The sequence below is a fragment of the Ascaphus truei genome, chromosome 6 (assembly GCF_040206685.1).
Source record: "Ascaphus truei isolate aAscTru1 chromosome 6, aAscTru1.hap1, whole genome shotgun sequence".
Taxonomy (NCBI): domain Eukaryota; kingdom Metazoa; phylum Chordata; class Amphibia; order Anura; family Ascaphidae; genus Ascaphus; species Ascaphus truei.
Genome location: NC_134488.1, coordinates 124765059 through 124789884, shown reverse-complemented (window position 1 = coordinate 124789884; position 24826 = coordinate 124765059). Strand labels below are relative to the sequence as shown.

General features: G+C 44.2%; 1 protein-coding gene across 1 annotated transcript; it reads left to right on the top strand.

Annotated features, from left to right (window-relative positions):
- The first annotated feature begins 219 nt into the window (after window positions 1-219).
- Window positions 220-24826, top strand: LOC142497837 (von Willebrand factor-like). Its single transcript, XM_075606198.1, has 5 exons — window positions 220-396; window positions 965-1033; window positions 8672-8716; window positions 13089-13274; window positions 24630-24826. The coding sequence occupies exons 2-5, from the start codon at window positions 997-999 to the stop codon at window positions 24809-24811; spliced, it is 450 nt and encodes a 149-aa protein (XP_075462313.1). The 5' UTR covers window positions 220-396; window positions 965-996; the 3' UTR covers window positions 24812-24826.

Sequence of the window (24826 nt, the reverse complement as noted above, 5' to 3'; positions counted from 1 at the left end):
TATATCTGTATTGTAAGCCTGGTTCCAGCACCTCATGGACCAGGGGTTCATTTGTTTTGCAGGAGAAATGTTGCAAACGTGTCTATGACCTTTCCCTTGAGCAGTTTGTACGTTTCTCTTTTTGATGTTGCATTTCTACCCACCAGTCAGGGGTTTGGCATGAAGACAGCACGTGGCCCGGAATGTTTCAAAGTTGTGGGTTAAGAGTATAAAAAGGTGGGGAGGGAGACCGTTAGTAGCTTAAGCTCCAGTTCTGGTGGTGATTTCCATCTGCAGATTCAGAGCTCCAGTGCTTGTCCTAGGTCTGAAAACCAGTCCCTATAGGCATTGTGCAGGAATAAGGACAGGAGATATCTCTGCAAGGAGGTCTGCAAGGTATCAACAGTTTCCCCAGTTGTAAGTATGAGTGTCTGTTTATTTGTAGAATTGTGGATAATCTTTTTCCAATAAATTAATTTTATAAACAATTTGTTTCTGTCTGACGAGTTGATCCTTGACATTAGTCTTGGTCTCCGGGGACACTATATATTTAGGGAACTTCTGTTAAGGAGAAAATAGACAAATGACACATGTATTTCAGTCAATTATCGAGGAGCCTCCCTCATAACTATCGGCAATTGGCAAGTCGATAGCTACATTCTAATGATATTCTACTCACCACAGACTTTAGCCAGAATTCTATGAGGTCATCAAAATGAGTTTATTCAACAGAAAAAAAAATAAAACATTCCTTTTATACACAAAGTCCACCGGAAATAGACAAACATGCAGTAAAACAGTTTGTAGGAAATGTTGCTTGGCTGTTATAACTTTATTGCCTGACTGTGTAAGTTTATACAATTGTTTGATGTTTAATTTACCGAATTTGTTAATTGCAAATGTGTGTGTGTATTACCCACAAATCAGTTCTCTCTGTATCTGTATCCCTACTCCTAATGTACTTTCTCCCTTTATCTCATCCTAGCCAACTGATCAACCTGGGACGAATAATTAAAGATGGAATTTAGGGTAACCCTCCTGGTGCTGACATTGGGTGAGTATATATATTTTTATATTACTAAGGACCCCATGTCATTGTATTTCATCACTTCTCACCTATATTTATTCATGGTATAGAAACACAGATCCTGTAATCCCATGCAGCAATTACTGCTATCCCTCTTTGTATCCTTGCTAGTGTACAACACATTATGCTATTATAGTCACCCTTCCCATCCCTATAAAATGATCTATCAAGATGAGGACAGATATATAATGCTGCTAGTATTGTATTCACAAACTTCATAATCTGAAGGTAAGCAGCTTCACTCCACTTATTCTCCTTCCCTTTGCTGGCCCACAGCAATTACTACAGCCACAGAAACCTTTAATCCCGGGATTAATACTGAATTTTATACGAAAGTTTGAATCCAGGCCTAAGGTCTGCCCTAGAGAATATTGGTGCTCAATGAATACATATGCATTTGTACATTTGGTGCTTGAAGATCCTTAAAGAGAGGAATGTAAGTCCATAAAGTAATGTAAATATGAATATGTAACCCCTCCTCACGTCCTCCAGTGTTACATAAACATTTAAATGATCAGGGCAGCTGGCTATGCACGTATAGCACTAAGAGTGTGCCTGACATATACTCACGATTGAGTGGTAGTGGAACCTGGGGGGAGGAGGGGAACAGCGCGGTGTAAGCTGCGTAGCTCTGTACTGATGGTTGAGAGAAGCCCAATAGAGATGAAGGAAGTCCTCAATGAGCTGACCGTTTGCCGCCAGCTCCTCCGGTATGTGTTCCATCTGCGTCTCCTACACTGACGTGTGACGTCGTGATGACTGGAACGCCGGGGAAATCAGCTGGGCACCGTGTGGCTTGGCTTGTGTAGTTCCCCCTGCATGGGAGCACAGTGCAGGAGGTTGTAGTAAGAATCCAGGAGATCTTCAGCGTGGCGTGCATCCAAGCACGCACATAGCTAGGTGAAAGAAATCCGGTAGGAAAAAACTGGAGCGCAGCTTCCGAAAAGACGTGGTTAACACAGGACTTGTAGAAAAAGATTTATTGATTAAAAAACAGATACATGAGTAGTCCTGGCAGGTACTCTGACGCGTTTTTTCTTACTGGATTTCTTTCATCTACTGAATTTTATACTCTGTTTAAACAAAGAAGAGTGACTACATATTTATTCTAATACAAGGTCATATAAGTATTACAATGAGGAAAATGTGTAAAAATCCGTAACACTTCCATTATCAGATGCGATTCCAACTCATTACTTTTGTGGATCCAACTAGCAGCAATGCGGATAGACGATGTGCTACAATGTAATGCATTACTGGGCCCCATCACAGAAAATAGATTAAAGCCGCATTCTAACCACTGCTTTAAAAAATACATATGAAGCAGGTGGGTTTCCAGAGCTGAACTGCGATAATTTCATCTCATTGGACCCCTTGATTCTAGAGACCCAAAGGGGCCTATGCTATAAGAGTTCATAAAGAAAAGGGCCGGGCCATTTAAAACGCCTGTTTTTTGAGCGTTGCTATCACGGTATTCAGAAATCCTCGATTAAATGTGATAGCAAAATTCACAAAACGGGTGAGTAGCCGGCGGCGTGATGATCGTCTCTCTGAAAAGGCCTTACCCGGTGATTTCTTTCAGCAGCAGAGAGAGCTGCACAGAGAGAACCGCCTCTCCCTGCGCAAATCTCGCCCGAAATTAATTTTTATTTTAATAAAAAATGTAATACTAGTGTAGATGAGCAGGGGGTCTCCGGAGTAGAAGCGCGTTGATTTCAGGTCCGGGGACTCCCTGTTTCCCGAGATACAGGCCCCGTTATGGGGTGACAGTATCTCCTATGCATTTTATTCCTACTGTCACGTGACGCGGTACATTAAAATGCATAGGAGATACCGGCACTTCATAACGGGGCCTTTATCTCTGGAAGCAGGGGGTCCCCGGACCTCAAATGCTGTTCTGCTCCGGAGATCCCCTGCTCAACTACCCTAATATTAAAATGTATATTAAAGCAGCTGCTACCCACAATAAACATTAAAAACACAACAACACTAATACCCACCTCCTCTACCCCCACATGATTGATACCAGAGGCTGCAGGTGTCCGGGGGCCCTAAGGTGTTCCCAGTGGGTGTCTGTGGGCCCTTAGTGGTCCTTGCGGGTGCCCAGGGTCGACAGGTGTTCCCTGCAGGTGTCTGTGTGCCCTTGGGTGGACCCCACCAGTGTCAGGGGTCCTCAGGTGGTCCCTGTGGGTGTCTGTAGCCCCTCAGGTGGTCCCCACGGGTGCATGGGGGCCCTCGGGTGGTCCCCATGGGTATCTGGGGGCTCTCGGGTGGTCTTTGCGTGTGTCTGGGGGTCCTCAGGTGGTCCACGTGGGTGTCTGGGGGCCCTTGGGTAGTCTCTGGGGGTTCCCAGGTGGTCCTCACCGGTGTCTGTGGGCCCTTGGGTGATCCCAAGGGGTGTCCGGAGGTCCTCAGGTGATCCCTGTGGGGGTCCTCAGGTGGTGTCTGTGGGCCCTCGGGTTGTCCCTGCGGGTCCCTGCTGGCCATCGGCACCAATCCTGTGGCAAATCTTTTTTTTGCAATACATAGAAATAAATACCCCCTCCCAACACATACAATACCGTAATGGGCAAAATAACTATTATCCAGATATAGATAATACTGCATTTGCCCATTCTAAAATAAAACATTAGACAGCCAGCATAAATAAAGTAAATAAACCTTTCTACTTACCCCTGCCATCATTAAGTGCACCCTCGTCAGCATACTGCAGGTCCATGTCCTCCGATGCCAGCAAGAATACATGAAAAAATACAATCTGATGGCCCCTAATCACTTAATCACCGTAGCGGTTAATAACAGCTAAAGTAATTAAGGGGTTAACACACCCTCCCCCGCTACCCACCAGGAAGGCCCAACCACCCACCCCAGGACCACTATACCCACCTTGTACCCATTGATTGGCATAGTGGTACATCATACCCATATAATATGGGCATGATAAGCCACTAGAGCAGTCAAAGGTCACCCTAATAAAAAAGCATGAAGGCTAAAAATACACCATAATAAAAGATATACACAAGCATCTAAACTCCCCAATTAAAAAAATTAAAGCACTAGCCAACCAATTAAATAAATAAAAGCACTAGCCAACCAATTAAATACATAAATTAAAGCACTAGCCCAGGGGGGTGCAAAGTTTTTACCCCTGCACCCCCCTGATGGCATTCCCCCTCTCCTCGCCCCCCCCCCAACCCCCCTCAAATCAAGGTAACTTGATTCATAAGTCCTGGCGTCATGACGTCATGGCAATGTGACGTCACATGACCCCGCTGTGTTATTTGATGCTGCGTTGCCATGGCGATTCATAACCAGGGGCATCTGAATCTAGGTTAGTAAAGTTTACAGAGGCCCTGCAGTTCCCCCGGCATTAATTGAAATGCCTTCGGGAAGCGTGTGGGGCCTCTGTAAACCCCTTCACCCCCGCAGAGAATCTCGTGCTCCCCTGGGGGGCGCACCCATCACTTTGCGCACCGCTGCACTAGCCAACCATTCTATTTAATAAATAAAAGCACTAACCTACAAATCAATTAATACATTTTAAACACTAGCCAACAAAACAGTTAATGAATTTAAACCAGTTGCCATCAGAACAAGTAATTAATTTTATATGCCAACAAATCCTAAAATGTGCTAAAAACAAGCCATCCAAAATCCAAACATTTGAATCCAAACAATAAAAACAAATAGAACAATTACCATCAATTCAAAACAAGCATTTGCCAAAAAAAATGCATTGGCTGTCACTGCCCTAAAGGGGCAAAGATTAATACATTATCAGTCAATGGGCAATCACAAACATAAAAATAAATAAATAAAAAGAAAAAACCTGAAAAAAAGACAATTACATACATTCAATATTTTACTTACCTTTAGAAGTCTTTACCCTCCGAATCCCGTTGTATCTGCAATCTCTCGTACCGCGACATCATCACCCGCAATCCAACGCCATCCACTTTGAAGACCAGCATCAGGTAAAAAAAATATTCTTTCTTTTATCTCCTATCACCATCTTCTTTCTTCATCTGTCATTATTTTTATCTTTTCTTTATTCTTCTATCTTCATCTGTCAATCCAAAACCCAATGGTAAATCCAGAACGGGGTGTTCTCTCGTCAGCTTCTTAAGGTAAAATGAGATGTACAGGCCTTACATATGCCCTGTGATGTCATATTTTATGATCAGATGGTCCAGCTCCAATCTGATTGGATACTGTATCATGTGCCCGACTTTTTTTTTTTTTAAAGGATGTGACGTCATTTTCAAGGGAGGTACGTAACATCCTTAAAACCACATGGCTATATCACATGGTATTACAGCCAATGGGATTGAAGACAATCCCATTGGTTGCTGTACTATGTGATAGGTCACATTAGTTCAAAAGGATGTGACATCATCCCTTAAAGTGACGTCTCATCCTTTTGAACTAATGTAACCTATCACATGGTACAGCAACCAATGGGATTATCTTTAATCCAATTGGCTGTAATACCACGTGATATAGTCATGTGGTTTTAAGGATGTGACGTACCTCCCTTGAAGATGACATCACAACCTTAAAAAAAAAAAGAGGCGGGCACATGAAACGGCATCCAATTGAATTGGAGCTGTACCATCTGACCATAAAATCTAACGTCACAGGCCCTATATAAGGCCTGTACATCTCATTTTACCTCAAGATGCCGACGAGAGAGCATCCTGTTCTGGATTTGCCATGGGGCTTTGGATTTAAAGATGAAGGGAAGATTAAAGAAAAGATAAAAATAATCACAGATGAAGAAAGAAGACGGTGATAGAAGACAAAAGAAAGAAGATTTTTTTTTACCTGATGCTGGTCCTCAAGGTGGTTGGCGTTGCGGTACAAGAGATTGCAGATATGGGATTCGGAGGGTGAAGACTTCTAAAGGTAAGTAAAATATTGAATGTATGTAGATGTCTTTTTTTCAGGTTTTTTCATTGTATTTATTTATTTTTATGTTTGTGATTGCCCATTGACTGTTTATGTTTGTGATTGCCCATTGACTGATAATGTATTAATCTGTGCCCCTTCAGGGTACAGATAACTACAGTAACAGCCAATATATTTTTGGAAAATGCTTGTTTTGAATTGATTGTAATTTTTTCTATTTGTTTATATTGTTTGGATTCAATTATTTGGATTTTGGATGGCTTGTTTTTAGAACATTTTAGGATAGGTTAGCGTTTAAAATTAATTATTTATTTGTTGGCTACTGGTTTAAATACATTAATTATTTTGTTGGTTAGTGCTTTTATTTATTAAATTGATTGGTTGGCTAGTGCTTTATGTATTTAATTGGTTGGCTAGGGCTTTTATTTTTTTTCATTGGTTGGCTAGTGCTTTTATTTATTTAATTGGGGTGTTTAGTTGCTTGTGTATATCTTTTATTATTGTGTATTTGTGACCTTCATGCTTTTTTATTAGGGTGACCATTGACTGCTCTAGTGGCTTATCATACCCATTTTATATGGGTATTATGTACTACTATGCCAATAAATGGTTACAGGGTGGGTATAGTGGTCCTGGGGTGGGTGGTTCGGCCTCTCAAGTGGGTAGCGGGGGAGGGTGGTTTAACCTCTTACTATAGTGGTTATTAACCTCTAAGGTGATTAAGGCGTTAGGGGCCATTAGTATGCATGTTTTCATGTATTCTTGCAGGCATCGGAGGACATGGACCTGCAGTATGCTGACGAGCACGCCCTTCATGATGGCAGGGGTAAGTAGAAAGGTTTATTTATGCTGTCTGTCTGAATGTTTTATTTTAGAATGGGCAAATACACTATTATCCATATCTGGATAATAGTTATTGTTCCCCTTACTGTACTGTATGTGTTCGGGGGGGCTGGGAGGGGGTGTATTTATTTCTATGTATTGCAAAAAAACTTGCCACAGGATTTGTACCGCAGGCCAATGGGGACATGCAGGGTCAACCCGAGGCACCCCGGACACCCGCGTGGACCACCTGAGGGCCCCCAGACACCAACGGGACCACCTGAGAGCCCACAGACACCCACATGGATTACCGGAGGACACACAGACACCGTGGGGACCAACCGAGGGCCCACAGACATCCGCCGGGCCACCTGAGGACCCCTGGACACCCACGGGGACCACCCAAGGGCCCATTAACACCCAAGGGGACAACCTGTGGACCCCTGCGGCCTCTGGCATCAATCATGTGGGGGTAGAGTAGGTGGGAATTAGTATTTTTTGTAGGTAGCAGGGGTGGGTGAAGGGGGTATTTGACCTTTGGTGGGTAGCGGGAGGGGTTAACCATTTAATTGCCTTAGCCCCCCGGTATCAATCCGATTCAGAAAAAAAAGCATTTTTTTTCTAAGTCCTGTATCCTCTCTGCAGCTTCTCACCGGCCTCATGCTAACTTTTCCTGGCGTGAGGATTTTGGATAAACTCTCTATTCTAGAGCCACGATTAGCCTCAATAGGCCTCGATAACCTAATCGCGGCTCTAGAATTGCATGAGTTTCAGAACCTGCCGATAAGTGGCTTGTTGCCGCTCGCCGGCGATTTGTTTATGACGGCTGAAATTGTTGGCAATTCATGCGTTTATCGCCCACTTATCGAGGCTTACTGAATAGCTGACGTGATAATCTCCAGCAGTGATTAAATCAGTGCCTCAGACAGATTGCTGCAGTACTACAATGTGATTGCATACTGTATGGATCCCAATGTAATCTCTAGTTTAGGTTCTGTATAAAATGTAACATTTCCATGTTTGCACATTTGATGCTGTGAGGCAGGCAGCAGACATGGATCCTAACACTCCTATTAGCTAACACCTGCCAGTTTAATTGGCCCACATAAGAGTTAAGGTATAATAGTGAGAGATTCAGAAACTAATACATGGTATTGTTATATGAAATAATTGGTTGCATTTACTCCCTATGACTAACCTCCATATTGCTTTGTGATATGAACAAAGTGCTAATACAAAGCAAAATACTGTACTTTGATCCATTGGAGATGTGATGCACATTCTGATTTTGAAGTTGATCTGAACAGCGATTAAATATAAAAAGCATTACAGCTATTCCTGCAGATTGATACAATGTAATTTGAAACATTTATATTGTAGCTTAATACTATTAGTGTCACTGCACTGGGACTTCACTGCATGTACAATACCTGCCAGTCATTCCATGCCGACTGCCAATACTAAGAGAATTAATTGTAACACTCCTCATACATATAACAGAAAAGACCCAATGATTGGCCTAGCTACATCAGTCAGATAAGAACCTGTGACAATGTTCTTTGCATTGGGTCTTAAACTGTGGACTAGGTTTTTTGCTCTATGTTGACTAGGTTTTTTACTGGATTGGTAAATACTAATGCACTGTACCCACTCTTACAGATATACACTCTGCAGAACAATAGCTACTAAACGCTTCAGGGCTAAAGGGGCCGCTGATTCAGCGCTTCTATCAACCAGCATAGAAAAGGTTACTTCATAGAGCGGAATTTCATGATAATAGTAATATATTTATAAATCTAATCTAAAGAGTGGGACACAGACACAAATGCACAAAGATTTACAACATTAATTGCAAACATTTCCCCTGTTTTGCAGGTCTGCCATTTCTGCCAGTGAATGGACAACTAACGCAACCACCAAGTAAGCATATACTGTATAGTGTATAAGTGTATTTACACCATACCAATGCTGCAAACACTAGAATTCATGTGTCAGTGTGTAACAGGAAAATCAGCTAATATGGCTGCGGGATCACCAAAGGAAAGTCACAATGTCATCTTCCTACGATGTTGCAGCTTTCTTTTTGCTGCCAGAGCAGAATGTCACATGGTGGGAGCACAAAATGGTCCCACGTTGGGGGACGATGACACAGAGGGGAAGGGGCGCAGAATGACACACAGTCCCAAATGACAATGGATGCAAGCATAGACAAACACGCACCTATCTGTGACTGTGGTCTCTCCTGCTGGTGCCTCCCTGGGAGACCTAAACCTCCCACATTGAGCTCAGTGAGGAGGACAGAGGGACCGGCACCTGGAGGATGAGTATGTAAGTCCGGTGGAAGTGCAGCCCTGAGAGCGCTGAGACTGCTGAGTTGCAGGAGGAGAGAGGTGCAGGCCAGAGATGGGAGAGGGAGGCAGGCTGAAAAGAGGACCAGGCGGAGAGGGGTGTACACCAGAGAGGATAGCAGGTAGGGGCCAGCCCGGGTTATTGCGGCAGCACACTGATACTCTGCTCACAGATGACCGAGCTGGGCTCATGCGGAGTGAGCAAGGTGGAGGGAGCCAAGAGGTGATACTCACCATGCATAAGTTGCCACTATCCCTGGGTGAGCGAGCGGTTCTCTGCAAGGCTGAGAACCCACATGTTATCATGTTAACGGGGGTAATAACCTCTGCTAAATCTGTAACACTATATTTTATTTTATATTGTTAATTTTTCTTTTTAAAAGCTCATCAGGGCCAGGACTTATTTGTCCCTATGTATGAAGCGCTTATTGCTATTATATTACGTGTATTACTGCTGTGACGCCCTATGTACATGGATAGCGCTATATAAAAAAAGATATACAAATATACATACAAAGGGCAAAATCCTACAAGCAAACAAGAAATCCTAAAATACCTTTTGCGTTCGCCGATAAACATGTACTGTATGAGCTTATTTGGTCGTATTTTCTTCCATGACATTGGGCTCGGCGGCACCCGCAATCGCCAGCAAGGTGAGGGAGGTTAACAGACAGAGGGGGACCTGGCTACATCTACAAAACAAACACAGAAATCCCAGAATACCTTGTGTGTCCACCGATTAACATGTATCAAGCTTATTCTGATGTATTTTCTTCCGTGACAAAAAGAAAAGAGGTTGGGGCGCTCCCTATTTGTATAGGCTTGTGATGTTGCCTGTGTGGTAGTGTGTAACCAAAGAAAGGGTAGTGTATACTTGCCCTTGTTGTTTTCTGCAGCTGGACCAGTAGAGAAGATAAAGCCCGGAATCTTCTTGTAGTTGCAGTGGAGGTGGAGGGTTGGTCAGCGCACGGGATTTTGCTCAAACGTAGAGATAAGAGGATAGGAAGATATGGAACACGGTATTAGTGTTTTAGTAATCGAACGGTACAATACAGCCAAAAGAACTTTGGAATTAAAAATGTATGAAAAATATATTTTTAAAATAGCTTAAAACTCTTTGGAATTAAAGAACCTTGGTAATTAAAAGTAAATATATGAAAAAATATATTCTAAAATAGCTTAAAAATCCTTAAATAAAATCCTTAGATAAAATTTAAATGGAATTGTGTGGTTTTTTTGTGAACAGAAGCAGAATACGTGCTATATGTGGATGACTAACAGGGTGTGTTTATATAGCCTGTTGTTGGTCTGAGGTAAAAAGGGGATAATGGGGCTGGTTAGCAGAGTTTAATGCGCAGTCTTTCCTTCACGGAATGCTGCTAAAAACAATAGCTTTCTCACCCTCCTGGTGGGGGCAGTACGTGAGTTGCTTCTCTCCCGGGGGCCCAAATAGGAAGAAAAGGGCCGAACTCGGTGAGTGAGCAAAATAGAATTTATTAGGTACAGAAAACAAAGTAACACTCACGGTACAGCTTTAAAACAGCCCAGCATCAGCCTGATCGTCCGGTGATATTCCTCTCACCAGTACAGCTCCCGTGGTCGCGTCCGACGGCGGGACCGGAAGAGGAGGTCTTACCGGATGTCAGCAGGCTGGCTGGGTCCTTCAATCAATGGGCTCCGGCAGGGAACAACTAGTTTCGCAATAATGCTTCGTCAGGTTCCTGACGAAGCATTATTGCGAAACTAGTTGTTCCCTGCCGGAGCCCATTGATTGAAGGACCCAGCCAGCCTGCTGACATCCGGTAAGACCTCCTCTTCCGGTCCCGCCGTCGGACGCGACCACGGGAGCTGTACTGGTGAGAGGAATATCACCGGACGATCAGGCTGATGCTGGGCTGTTTTAAAGCTGTACCGTGAGTGTTACTTTGTTTTCTGTACCTAATAAATTCTATTTTGCTCACTCACCGAGTTCGGCCCTTTTCTTCCTATTTGGGCCCCCGGGAGAGAAGCAACTCACGTACTGCCCCCACCAGGAGGGTGAGAAAGCTATTGTTTTTAGCAGCATTCCGTGAAGGAAAGACTGCGCATTAAACTCTGCTAACCAGCCCCATTATCCCCTTTTTACCTCAGACCAACAACAGGCTATATAAACACACCCTGTTAGTCATCCACATATAGCACGTATTCTGCTTCTGTTCACAAAAAAAACACACAATTCCATTTAAATTTTATCTAAGGATTTTATTTAAGGATTTTTAAGCTATTTTAGAATATATTTTTTCATATATTTACTTTTAATTACCAAGGTTCTTTAATTCCAAAGAGTTTTAAGCTATTTTAAAAATATATTTTTCATACATTTTTAATTCCAAAGTTCTTTTGGCTGTATTGTACCGTTCGATTACTAAAACACTAATACCGTGTTCCGTATTTTCTTCCGTGTTTGTATGTCCTGCGTGAGAACGTTCATTGAAACGTGTGATTTACTAAAGAAAAAAAGCCGAGTGGTTATTGGCGTTTGCACTATTCTGTCCGGCTGCAGAAAGCTCGGAGCTGGCGTTAGTGCCTCACTAGTCTCATAGGTATAGTGTCATTGTGTTAATTGAGTGCAGAGTGCTAGATATTTTACCAGCTTTAATGTACTTGTACTAATTCAAAGTAATGGAAGATTATTATTTTCAGTGGTGGGATTCTAAAATTTTAATAACCGGTTCTAACCTTCATGCGGCGGGAGTCGGGCGGCATGTACCAGCTACCAGCATCTTTTCCCTGCTTTCATCTCAGTCAATATGGCAGCGTGGCGTCAAATGACGAAACGTTGCCATGCCAACGGCAACACCACGTGACATAACCACATCAAGTGATGTCCGTTGCCATGACAACGTGACGCTGCGTAACGTTGTGACGTCACTTCTCGTTGCCATAGCAACGGAGGTCACGTGATGCGGTTACATCACGTGGCGTTCCCGTGGGCATGGAAACACTTTCCTTAATGGTGTTATTGTCACCCGAGTCATGGACCCGCGACATTCCATGGGGAAACCACAAGAAACGGAACTAGAACTGCTCTCTTAAAAAGATTAACTCCTTGGTGGCTGTACGGCCCACTCACTTTAATCCTATCACGGCTATATTGTGATTTTAACAAATACATGTAAGATTGCATTTAGTTGTCTATTTGTAAAATTTACACCTCTGCACTATTTACAGCAGAACATGCCTTGGCCTGTAGGTGCTAACGCTAAACCCCACTCTAAGTAAATAGCTCGCTATGACGGAATACCATAGGGTCTATTTACTAAAGACTGGCAAAACCAGGGCAGAAAACACCATATTCATTAAATAAAAGGAATACTATTGAATGCATTGTTTTCTTTGATAAATCTGGTGTCAGTTTTGTGGTAACAGTCGGGATAATTGAGTTAATAACCCTCTACATTGCTGGAGAGGACTGTAACATATTTTGTCCCATATTCGCTAAGTGGTGCTATTCCATAATATACCTTCAAAGTTATTTACTAAAGATTCCCAGTTCCAAAACTGGGGAAACATCTATGCAAAATAATTGGACCAGATTTATACAGGAAAATCTCATTACTTTCAGTGGGATTCCTTTTCCATGATAAATATGGCTCTGTTTTCATTGTCTTTGCCCTATTTTTGCAGCTGGGAGACTTTAGTATATAGACCCTCTTCTGTTTAAGGAAGAAACTTACCATCCAATCAAGTGAATGGACCAATAAGGTATCTTGTGGCACTGGAGGGGACAGTCCCTTATGGAATCGCACAGCTAAGTAACTACAGTATAGCCCTTACTGTACTACAGGACCCTCTAGTATTGGAGGGTATGGGAAGACTTTCGGATAGATAAATGCTCTGTATCATGTTTCCAGTGAGTGAATTTATAGTGTGTCTAACATTTCCTTTTTATTAACACCTAACAGGTTGCGCACGGAACATGCATTATGAGAAGTGTGGGCCCTCTTGCCCTTTGTCTTGTGATAATTACGAAGAACCCCCTGTTTGTACCAAAACCTGCAATGCTGGATGCTTCTGTAATGACGGATTTGTGCTGCTTTATAACGGAACCTCTATTTGTGTGGATAAGAACCAGTGTCCTATTTGCACAGGTAATATACAAATACTGGTGCAGGATTGAATTATTTAGTTGGTATTGTGGACCGAAAGGTTCATACAGTAAGATGCAATCTATAGCGGAACATACTATAGGTATAGAGGAGAAGCAGGGTCCATGCAGCCTGTCAAGGTTCCAAAGTGGCATAGTTTTCTCTATATTCTGTGCATGTATAGTATTAGGACATAATGTCTGGACATAGTGTCAGGACTTGGAACCAGTGTGCCGGTATTCACCATACTGTATGTAAGAGCTCAGTGCACAAATAAGATTGGCTTTCCTTCCAGTTTTATCTTAACTGCGATAAGGAGTGGGGGGTTGTGTCTTCCATACCCGGACACCTCATCACTGGGTTTGCCTTACTTCTTAACAGAATGTGTTGGTGATCACAGAGTTTATAATGAGTGTGGCTCTGCCTGTCCCATCACTTGTTCTAAGCAATTTAATCCACCCCCCACATGTGAAGCACTCTGTGTTCCGGGGTTGTTTCTGATCTAAAGAAGAACATACGTAACATCAATACAAACATATACAATTAATGTCTTGCTTTTCAACTGCAAATTACACAGCTTCTCATGTTGTAGCACCTTCAATGAATAAATCAGGTTTAAAATAAATATATGCGCTCACAATGGGATTTCTTTCATCACAAGCACATCTAACAATGCCCACTGCTTCCAATTGTAGGCTGTGGCTGACTCACCTTTGTGTTAATACTCCCACAGTGCACCTCCTCGCCGAGTCTCCTCTCTCCATTCACCGATGCTTCACCAGCACTTATGAGGACCGCTGGCCGCAAGGAAGAGAACCGCTTCAGCTCCTATCTGCCCTTTGCATTTCATGAGATTTGTCTCACTTTTCCATTACCCATTTCCCCCCAAACAATACAGGCGATCCTTTTAGTAATTTATAAACTAATAACCTAAGGGATAATCCTGCTATTTAGAGGGACCAGGTAGCCATGCCTGTTTCTCTTGAGGAATTGAGAAGATTCTCACAAAGCACGTACGGCAGATCAGAGCTGATAGCTGCTCCAGGGCTGGTAAATGGAAGAGGAGGAGACCTGGTGAAAGGAAGCACCATGAGTGTACAGGCACCAACGTGGGTCAGTCCAATGGTGGATTTGTGTTGGAAAGTGTTTCCTCAGATACTGTATCTGTCTGGAAAAGATCCAGTCCCTAAAAAATATGTACAGTATGTAACTGCAATATAAGTTACCAAAGACATACACTTTATTCTTACACCAAGAACCTTATATGAAGTACAATACAGATGTATGAACTCATCAGCTCTACCTATTACCATAAATAGGGGTGCACTAGGGTAATTAAATTAATTTGAGTGAGAAAAGGGTGGAGTTCTAGCCGTAGGGCCTGCGGTGCCTTTCCACCAAAGTACCCCTTACAGTGCACTCTCCTACGTGAATAAACTAGTATATTACAACTGGACTGGTCGTGTGGTAGTGGTACTGAGAATTGTTTAATTAAACATATTATAACTTGTGACAGGGTGAATAAACGTCACCAGCCATATACTTGGCAAACCCATGTTTAGGCTTGCAGTGCAGCAATGAGAAGGTTACATTTCAGTTGAGAAGGGCTGCTTAATTAGTCTGACCCCAGGGGCATAATCAATGTGTTTTAAATCCCCCGGGATGTACACACATGCAGGCTAGCTGGTCAGGAGACAGGGGTGAAATACTGAAGAGATTACTGCTATAAGGTCTGTTTGTCAAAGTACATATGTGATGAACTGTCTGTGTCCTGCATGCTGAAGAGAAGCTGCCTTGTTTACTATGCTGAAGAGAAGCTATTTTGTTTTTGTCTGCTGAAGAGAAGCTATTTTGTTTTTGTATGCTGAAGAGAAGCTATTTTGTTTTTGTGTGCTGTATGTTTTTAAGGCTCAATAAATAAGCCTTATCAAGAGAACCCGCGTGTGTGGTTGCATGTACCCTGCAACATATGGTGTCAGAAGTGCCAGGATTTTGAGAGGCCCTTGCAGTTGAAGGGCCACAAAAACACACAAAAATGAGAAAAATGGAAGAATTTTTAAAAGAGTTTCTGTGCGAGCAGACTAGACAGCAGGGACTATTAATGCAGGAGCAGACCAAACAGCAGGGACTGTTAATGCAGGAGCAGGCCCAACTACTATTGCAGCAGCAAACCCAGTGCCTAACCCTGCAGCAGGCAGCACAGGATGAGTGCATGGCCAAGCTGCTGACCCAATTCCAGGGGTCTGCAAGTCCTGAACTTGCGAACAAACCCCCGGTCCTCCTGAGGAAAATGGCTCTCAACGAGGATCCAGAGGCTTTTCTACTGACATTTGAAAGGGTTGCCGAAGCTCAGGGCTGGGCTGCAGATTGCTGGGCAACTGCTTTGGCCCCGCTCCTCATAGGAGAAGCCCAGGCCTCATATCAGGGCCTCCCAGCAGATCAGGCAATGGACTACCAACAAGTAAAAGCCGCCATACTGGATCGCTTTGGTCTGACCCCAGAGACCTACCGGCAGCAGTTCCAGAACCTGAAGTACACCGCTAAGATGAGAACCTGAAGTACACCGCTAAGATGAGACCCCGGGTCCTCGCTCAGCGGTTATTGGACTTGTGTACTCGCTGGATAAAACCCAAGGAGCGCACTAAGGAGGCAAATCTTGTGCAAGTGGTTTTGGAACAATTCCTACAGATAATACCCCCTTCTGTACGCTCGTGGGTAAAACGCCATGCTGCTGAAACCCTAGCTTTGGCGTTCCGACTCGTTGAGAACTTCCTTGGGGCTGAGGATCAGGCGAGTGCCTTGGACCCGATGGATCCAACTTCACCAGCACTTGCGGATACCCAAAGAGGGAGATTGGAACAACGGGGAAACTACGGCCCCTCCATACGCAACCGCCAAGTGCCACGAAAGGAGCAGTCCTTCCAACAAGGAAGACGTCAAAACGCCGGGCACCACCGAGATCCTCATCCCCTTCCTGATGTCGGCTGGTCGCCAAATGAGAGGAACTTCCGAGGACGTCACCCACAGGACCCACCAGATGGGAATTTTGTTCGAAAAAGTACCCGGGCGCTATCTCCGCATGACGTGTATAAGGTGTACAAAGAAAAGTAATGTAATACAGCCTGAGTACAATGTTCTTAAGATGTCCTCCTGTGACTCGGAACCCCAGCAGGATCTATCCAGGACCCTTGTTGGCAATGAGATACAAGAAAAGATGGGGGAGCACAGTTTCAGGAAAAGGGTGGTTAGTGGTGTGTCCTAATTGGACTAGTAATTGATATAGTGAGAGACACCTCTATTGAGGCGACAATCTATTGAGCGGACTACATCTAAGAGTAATGCACATACAGTAATGTGTGTATGTAAGTAGGATGGTACAAGGATAATAGAAATATGTACAAAAGACTTACACAGCCTTGTGTAAGTTCTAGCACATCAAGGTATCTCTGGATGGGTTGTCTTCTTTGCCGGGTCTGTTCTTTTATGGTCGTGACTTCTCTCCTTGTTGTCCCTTCCGCTTTCCTCGTTGAATGAGTTTCTCCCTCCAGGGGGTTTTTATCTCATGGAAACGAAAAAATGATTAGTTCAATATAAATATACAGCAATTTTAATATGGCGAGGGTGATTGAACAATCAACCGTTGCTATGCAATGGTATACTTAAACACTCACACGGGCCAATGTGAGCGTTCTCCTATCATGGTATCTTGATATTTCCCGTTTAAGAGGTTAACACAGGGCTTCAGATGATGTTGTCTATAAGTATCTGGCAGATATACATATGTATATAGCCTGATATTTAGAGTGAATGGGAGTAAAAGCGATATAGCAAAATACTCACACGGGCCAGTGTGAGTACACACTTGTAGGGGTTTCTTTTTCCCTTCTGGTATTCCTGATGTTCCTGGTGAGGTCCCCTTATGATTAAGTGGAGGAATGAGGGTCGACTATAGGACACTAAGGTCCAAGGGGTATAGAACTTTATTAAGGATAAAAAACAATGGACTGTACATGTACAAGACAAATGAATGTAAAACAAAGAAGCCACTCCCCTTGTTTTTATTTCTATGTAGAAGCCAGATACTTATAGACAACATCATCTGAAGCCCTGTGTTGACCTCCTAAACGGGAAATATCAAGATACCATGATAGGAGAACGCTCACATTGGCCCGTGTGAGTGTTTAAGTATACCATTGCATAGCAATGGTTGATTGTTCAATCACCCTCGCCATATTAAAATTGCTGTATATTTATATTGAACTAATCATTTTTTCGTTTCCATGAGATAAAAACCCCATGGAGGGAGATACTCATTCAACGAGGAAAGCGGAAGGGACAGCAAGGAGAGAAGTCACGACCGTAAAAGAACAGACCCTGCAAAGAAGACAACCCATCCAAAGATACCTTGATGTGCAAGAACTTACACAAGGCCGTGTAAGTCTTTTGTACATATTTCTATTATCCTTGTATCATCCTACTTACATACACACATTACTGTATGTGCATTACTCTTAGATGGAGTCCGCTCAATAGATTGTCGCCTCAATAGAGGTGTCTCTCACTATATCAATTACTAGTCCAATTAGGACACACCACTAACCGCCCTTTTCTTGAAACTGTGCTCCCCCATCTTTTCTTGTATCTCAGGACCCACCAGATGCCTGGTCTCCAGTATCCGGTCCAGCGGAGTGCTATCCGCGGCACCCTCCTGCGAGGGAACCCTCTCCATGTTCCGCCTGCGGAGAACAAGGCCACCGGCATGTGGACTGTCCACAGATGAATTGTTCCTTCAGCAGGACCGTCGCCTCGGCCTTCACTGGAGAAAGTTACAAGCCCTGGCTACTTCCAGCCCAGGTTGGGGGAAAAATGTCCAGACCCTTGTAGATTTGGGCTCTGGGAAAGCTCTGGTCTTCCAGGAACTGTTACCGCCTAACGTGTGTTCTTTTGACTCCCCATGGAGTATAGAATGTATACACGGCGATGTAAAACGGTATCCGACGGCCAAAATCCGGCTACAGGTATAAGGTCAGGAGGCCTACCTCAAAGTAGGAGTCACTCCTTGGTTCCATGCCCCCATTGTGCTCGGCCGGGACTGGCCTTTCTTTTTGGACCAAATGGCTCCAGTCTCTCACGAGGAGCCTTATTCTATGGCTCAGGAGAACCCAGGCAAACTGTTCCCCTTCTCGGCAGACCTTTTTCCCAGTAGACACCGGGTTCAAAAGACTCGGAAGCAAAGACGCTCCGACAAACAGGACTGGTTGCAGAAATCTGAGTCTCACGGTGACCATTCTAGTAGCCAGAAGTCACAAGTGATGACTGGGGATGGCCAGAGGGAGGGGGATATGGGCCCTGGAGATTTACCAGACCTATACCTCCCTGATTTTCGCCAGAGGCAAAGGGAAAACCCAATCCTTGTTAGACAGTATGATAAAGTAGTCAAAATTGATGAGCAGATATTGAATGCACAGGGGGTGATAGTATTCCCCCATTTTGAATTATCGAATGATATCCTGTATATGGTGAATAGGCAGACACAAACAGGGGAGGTCACCAGGCAGATATTGGTTCCCAAGGTGTTTGTTAAATCTGTGTTCACTCTACCCCATACTGTCCCTTGGGGTGGTCGCCTGGGCAGGGATAAAACATTGGATCGTATTTTGTCCCGATTCTATTGGCCAGGGATGCATAGTGATATTGCAAAGTTATGTGCGGCATGTCCGGATTGCCAGCTAACTAGTCCGAAGGGACAAAAACCAGCCCCTTTGGTACCTCTACCCTTGGTGTCAGTTCCCTTTGAGGGGATTGGGGTAGACTTGGTAGGACCTCTAGAACCTTCTGCTAAAGGACACAGGTTTATTCTTGTAATAGTTGACTATGCAACAAGATATCCTGAGGCGTTCCCCCTGAGAACAGCAATGGCGAAGCAAGAGGCCAACGAGTTGTTGAAGCTGTTCTCACGTGTTGGACTTCCCCAGGTTTTGTTGACAGACCAAGGTACAAATTTTATGGCTAAACTAATGCAGGATGTCTTAAAATTACTAGAGGTCAAGTCGGTTCGGACATCGGTCTACCATCCACAGACTGACGGATTGGTGGAAAGATTTAACCGAACTCTAAAAGGGATGCTGAGAAAATTTGTAGATTCAGGGAAGAGAACCTGGAATGAACTTCTCCCTTTTCTGCTGTTTGCAGTGCGGGAAGTTCCCCAGGCCTCCACGGGATTCTCTCCATTTGAACTGCTGTATGGCCGCCAACCCCGGAGTATCCTAGACCTCCCAAAGGAGTCCTGGGAGGAACAGCGGTCCCCTTCTAAGAATACCCTGCAATATGTATTTGACTTTAGGAAGCGCCTAGATGTGGTCGGCCATTTTGCTAGGGAGAATCTTAGATCAGCCCAGGACAGTCAGGAGAGACATTACAATCAAAATGTTCGTATGAGAGTGTTTCACCCAGGAGATCAGGTGATGTTGTTGTTACCCAGTTGTGAGAGCAAACTCCTAGCCAAATGGCAGGGCCCATTCAAAGTACTCCACCGCACGGGTGATGTGGATTATGAGATCGCTCAACCAGGGTCCAGGAAGGGTAAACAAATTTACCATGTCAACTTGCTGAAACCCTGGAAGATGCAGCGGTCTCTATTCATCCACCTTGCGGAGGAGGAAACGGACTTGGGTCCTCAGCCCCCATGGGAGAACATTGTGGGTGACACTAAAATCCCAATGGGTAGACAGTTGTCCTCTGAACAAAAAGGGGACTTGTTAGAAATAATTACACAATTCCATGATGTTTTTTCTGATTTGCCAGGGCAAACTATTTTAATTTCACATGTGATCGAGACAGCACCCGGGGTAAAAGTACGTTCCCGTCCTTATAGGTTGCCTGAAAGTCGTAGGGCCCTGGTAGAGAAGGAGGTACAAGAAATGTTACACTTAGGAGTGATTGAGGAATCATGCAGTGAGTGGTGTAGTCCACTAGTTATGATCCCTAAACCCGATGGTAAGGTAAGATTTTGTGTGGACCTCCGAAAGGTCAATGCGGTATCCAAGTTTGACGCATATCCGATGCCAAGGGTGAACGAGTTAATTGACGCCCTTGGTAACGCGGAATATATATCCACGCTGGACTTAACAAAAGGATACTGGCAAATACCTTTAGAGGAAAAGTCCAAGTGCAAAACAGTCTTTGCCACTCCCATGGGTTTATACTAGTTTATGACAATGCCATTTGGACTGCATGAAGCCACAGCCACATTTCAGAGATGCACTTTATCCTGAGACCCCATAGGGCTTATGCCACAGCCTACCTAGATGACATTGTCATGTATAGTAAACCATCTAAATAGGCTGAAAGCGGTCCTCAAATCTCTAAGAGAGGCAGCGCTCATAGCCAACCCTAAGAAATGTGCCTTAGGTAAGGCGGAAACCAAATACTTGGGGTATGCAGTGGGAGATGGAAAAGTAAGGCCACTAGCCGACAAGGTACAGTAGCTGCCCTGAAAGAAGTTCCGACCCCCCAAACAAAAACGCAGGTACGCTCTCTGCTGGGTTTAGGAGGATACTATTGGCGGTTCATCCCCAACTACTCGGAAGTTGCAGCCCCATTAACGGACCTCACAAAAAAGTGTGCCTCTACACAAGTGGTATGGTCAAGGGAGTGTCAGAGAGCCTTTGAGGACATAAAAAGGTGTCTATCAGAGGGTCCCGTCCTTAGAAGCCAGACAGGCCTTTTGTAGTGCAAACCGATGCATCAGAGATAGGGCTAGGGGCAGTGTTGTCACAACAGTTTGAGGGAGTTGAACATCTGATCCTTTTTCTGAGTAGGAAATTGTTCCCCAGGGAAAAAACTACTCAGTGATTGATAAGGAGTGACAATGGAGGCTTTGAGGCATTCCCTGGCAGGAGTCCATTTTACTCTGGTGACGGACTATGCTCCATTGAAGTGGTTAAATAGTATGAAGGACTCCAATGCTAGATTGACCAGGTGGTATATGGCCCTCCAACCCTTCTCATTTGAGATTCAGCACAGGCCTGGAAAAGAAAATGCAAATGCTGACTTCTTTTCTAGAGAAGGGGTGGATGGTCGGGCTTCAGCCGTGCGTGGCCCCAGCCACACACTAACAGGAGAGGAATGTGACAGGGTGAATAAACGTCACCAGCCATATTCCTGGCAAACCTATGTTTAGCCTTGCAGTGTAGCAGTGAGGAGGTTAAGTTTCAGTTGAGAAGGGCTGCTTAATTAGTCTGACCCCAGCTGCATAATCAAGGTGTTTAAAAAACCCCAGGATGTACTGCTGCGGCCGAGTTTATTCGAGCATTTGCCCGTTCTCGGCCGCAGCAGTAACCTGGCGCGCGCCAGAGGATGCCGGGCGTGCGCCGAAGACACGGAGGAGCGCCCTCCGATCGGGCTTTCTCCCTCCCGCTGCCGGGTCCGCCGGGTCCCCCGGAACCCCCTGCCACCGTCCCCCACATCGCGGGACACCAGGGCTCCCTCGGGGAGCCCTAGACGAGCGTGCAGGGGGCGCAGGCTCCCGATGACTCGTGACCGCGCGTCGATGACGCGCGGCACGCCGAGGGAGTGCGGCTAGCATTCCGGGGCATCCCCAGGCTTGCGAAGCTAGCCGCACTCAAATAAAATGTGCCGCCTCTGTACACACATGCAGGCTAGCTGGTCAGGAGACAGGAGTGAAATACTGAAGAGATTACTGCTATAAGGTCTGTTTGGCAAATAAGCTTTATCAAGAGAACCCGCGTGTGTGGTTGCATGTACCCTGCAACATGACCCCTAATTTGTGTATTGCTTGTTGGGTTACAAAAAAAACAATACTTTAATAAACTCAATCACTAAAATAAAGCGGGGCAATAAAACCTATGCACATACAAACATGAACAATGGTATATTTAGAATTTAAAAACCTTAAAGGGATTGTAAGCCCCTCTTAACATAAAACCTCCTTGTAATTAAATATTGATCACTATAGCAGTACAGTCTCTAAGTAGAGATTGCTATTGAGGGTTAATATACCCTCGTTATGGTTAAGTGTTGATCAATACAGTGTTACAGTCCCTTCGTGAAGATATGTATGGGCAGATGGTCTGCGTGACCCGCGTCCTCAATATATCTACAGTATATCTAATATTGGCATATCACTCAGAACCTGATAACCTAACAGACATATGGTTAGATGAGCCCCATGTAGTAAATGTTGACATACCTCGGTTTAATAGTACATTTTAACAAGTACATTTCAACTACTGTATATACAACATGTTGAGATACTTTGCGACAAGCGCCTAATAGTACTAGGATATAGTCACCTAGCTCCTAGTGAACATATACTAGTAGATAATAATACCAGCTCAACATATATTTAAACTGAGATATGTCGCCATTTACTACATGGGGCTCATCTAACCATATGTCTATTAGGTAATCAGGTTTTTAGTGATATGCGAATATTAGATATACTGTAGACATATTGAGGACGCGGGTCACTCAGACCATCTGTCCATACTGTACATACCTCCAAACAGCCATCTTCACGAAGGAACTGTAACACTGTATTGATAAACACTTAACCATACGGAGGGTATATTAACCCTCAATAGCAATCTCTATGTAGAGACTGTACTGCTATAATGATCAATATTTAATTACAAGGAGGTTATATGTTAAGAGGGGCTTACAATCCCTCTAAGGTGTTTATATTATAAATACACCATTGTTCATGTTTGTTTGTGCATAGGAATTATTGCCCAACTTTATTTTAGTGATTGTGTAACAGGGGATTTGTCCCTGTTCAAAAAAGTGCCTCTAATCCAGCCGTGTTGCGGTTAACTGCTGGTAGTCAATTAACCAACACCACCTGGCTGATTAGAGGTTGGTTAGAAAAGCCTGCCTTTGAGACAGGAAGAGAGATTCCTTAGTCCACAACTGGGCTGACCAAGTAAACAGACAGAGCAGAGGTTCCTGAGTCTCACAGATGAGACTGACAGAGGGATCACAGATGTCTGGAGCTCACAAGACTTCTACACCAGAATGCTGAGATAACCTGAGGAAAAGGCAGTAACCTAGGAAAGAGAGAAGCCTTCCTCCAACAACTACGAGACAGATAAGACTTTTCTTATAAGACTGTTATCTATGTCTTTTTATATATATATATATAAATATATATATAATGTCCTTATGATTTGGGCCGGTGAATCGTAACCATGCAGTTACAGTAAAGAGAGCTGGACTACAAGTGTACAGTATATATACTCCAAAGTGGAGCGGATTTTGTTTGCTGATTTACATGTTTGCTGTGTTTAAAGTGACAGGCGCAATAAAGCCTTATTTTAATTTCACCTTAAAACAGTCTCCATTGCGTACCTCTGAACACGTCTCTTACAGATTGAGTTTATTAAAGTATTGTTTTTATTTATAACCCAACAAGCAATACACAAATTAGGGGTCATAATATGTTTAATTAAACAATTCTCGGTACCACTACCACACGACCAGTCCAGATGTAATATACTAGTTTATTCACGTAGGAGAGTGCACTGCAAGGGGTAGTTTGGTGGAAAGGCACCGCAGGCCCTGTGGCTAGTACTCCACCCTTTTCTCTTACAATGCAGATGTAGCCACTCTTGCTGTTTTCGGTGCAGCGATCGCGTATAGTCGCTGGAACGCACCACAGTCACGCACAATGCCCAAAAAGTAAGTGGCCCTGGTGGATTATCCCTGCGGGGTCCCTGCTTGGGAATGGGACCCGCCGCGTTAATCCTCCCAGGTAATCAAAAACTGATATTAACTTTTTAGATGATCTCCATCTCCGTCTCCATCCCTGTGTCTGTAATGTACTGTCCCGGCCAGCTTTATTCTAAAGCTTGCCAGGGTTAAATGCGGGGCTTTTCTCCGATTTGAACGGAGTTTCCCGCGCGGCGGCCGCTTCAACAGATAAGCGCTCATGGCGCTTATCATTGAAAGCACCCGAGGCGCGGGAAAACCGGCCGAAAAGAGCCGAAAAGAGCCGCGCGCCATCCGCGGGTTAAAAATTCCCGTGGTGGCAGCCGCTTTAGAGTAAAGGCGGCCGCCACTGTATGTTGGAGTCCAGGATATTGGGCCATAATAACTGTGGAGTGCCACTCCATAAGCCACTTTGCATGCTAGAAGACACCTTATGGCCCCTTTCATGTGAATGGGTGATGAAGGCCAGTCTATACTTATAGAGTAGCATTGCTTAGTAAATAAAGCCTATAATGTATATCTGTATTGGGGAGGGATATGTCCTACATTTGCCTGTGGTATATATGTTATGTTGGTGACAGGTATTCTGTTTTCTATCTTCCTTATCTCTGTTTTCCTTTTTGCTGGCAGAGTTAGGATGTGAAGGAAAGCACAGAGAGTATAAGAAGTGTGGCAGCCCCTGCCCTAAAAACTGTGCCAACCGCAACAAAGAACCTGAATCTTGCATTCGGATGTGTGTTCCAGGCTGTTTCTGCAAGGATATGTTCCTATCTAACCGCAACGGTGATTGTGTCCCTGCTAAAGAATGTTAATTCTCTTATGGGCAG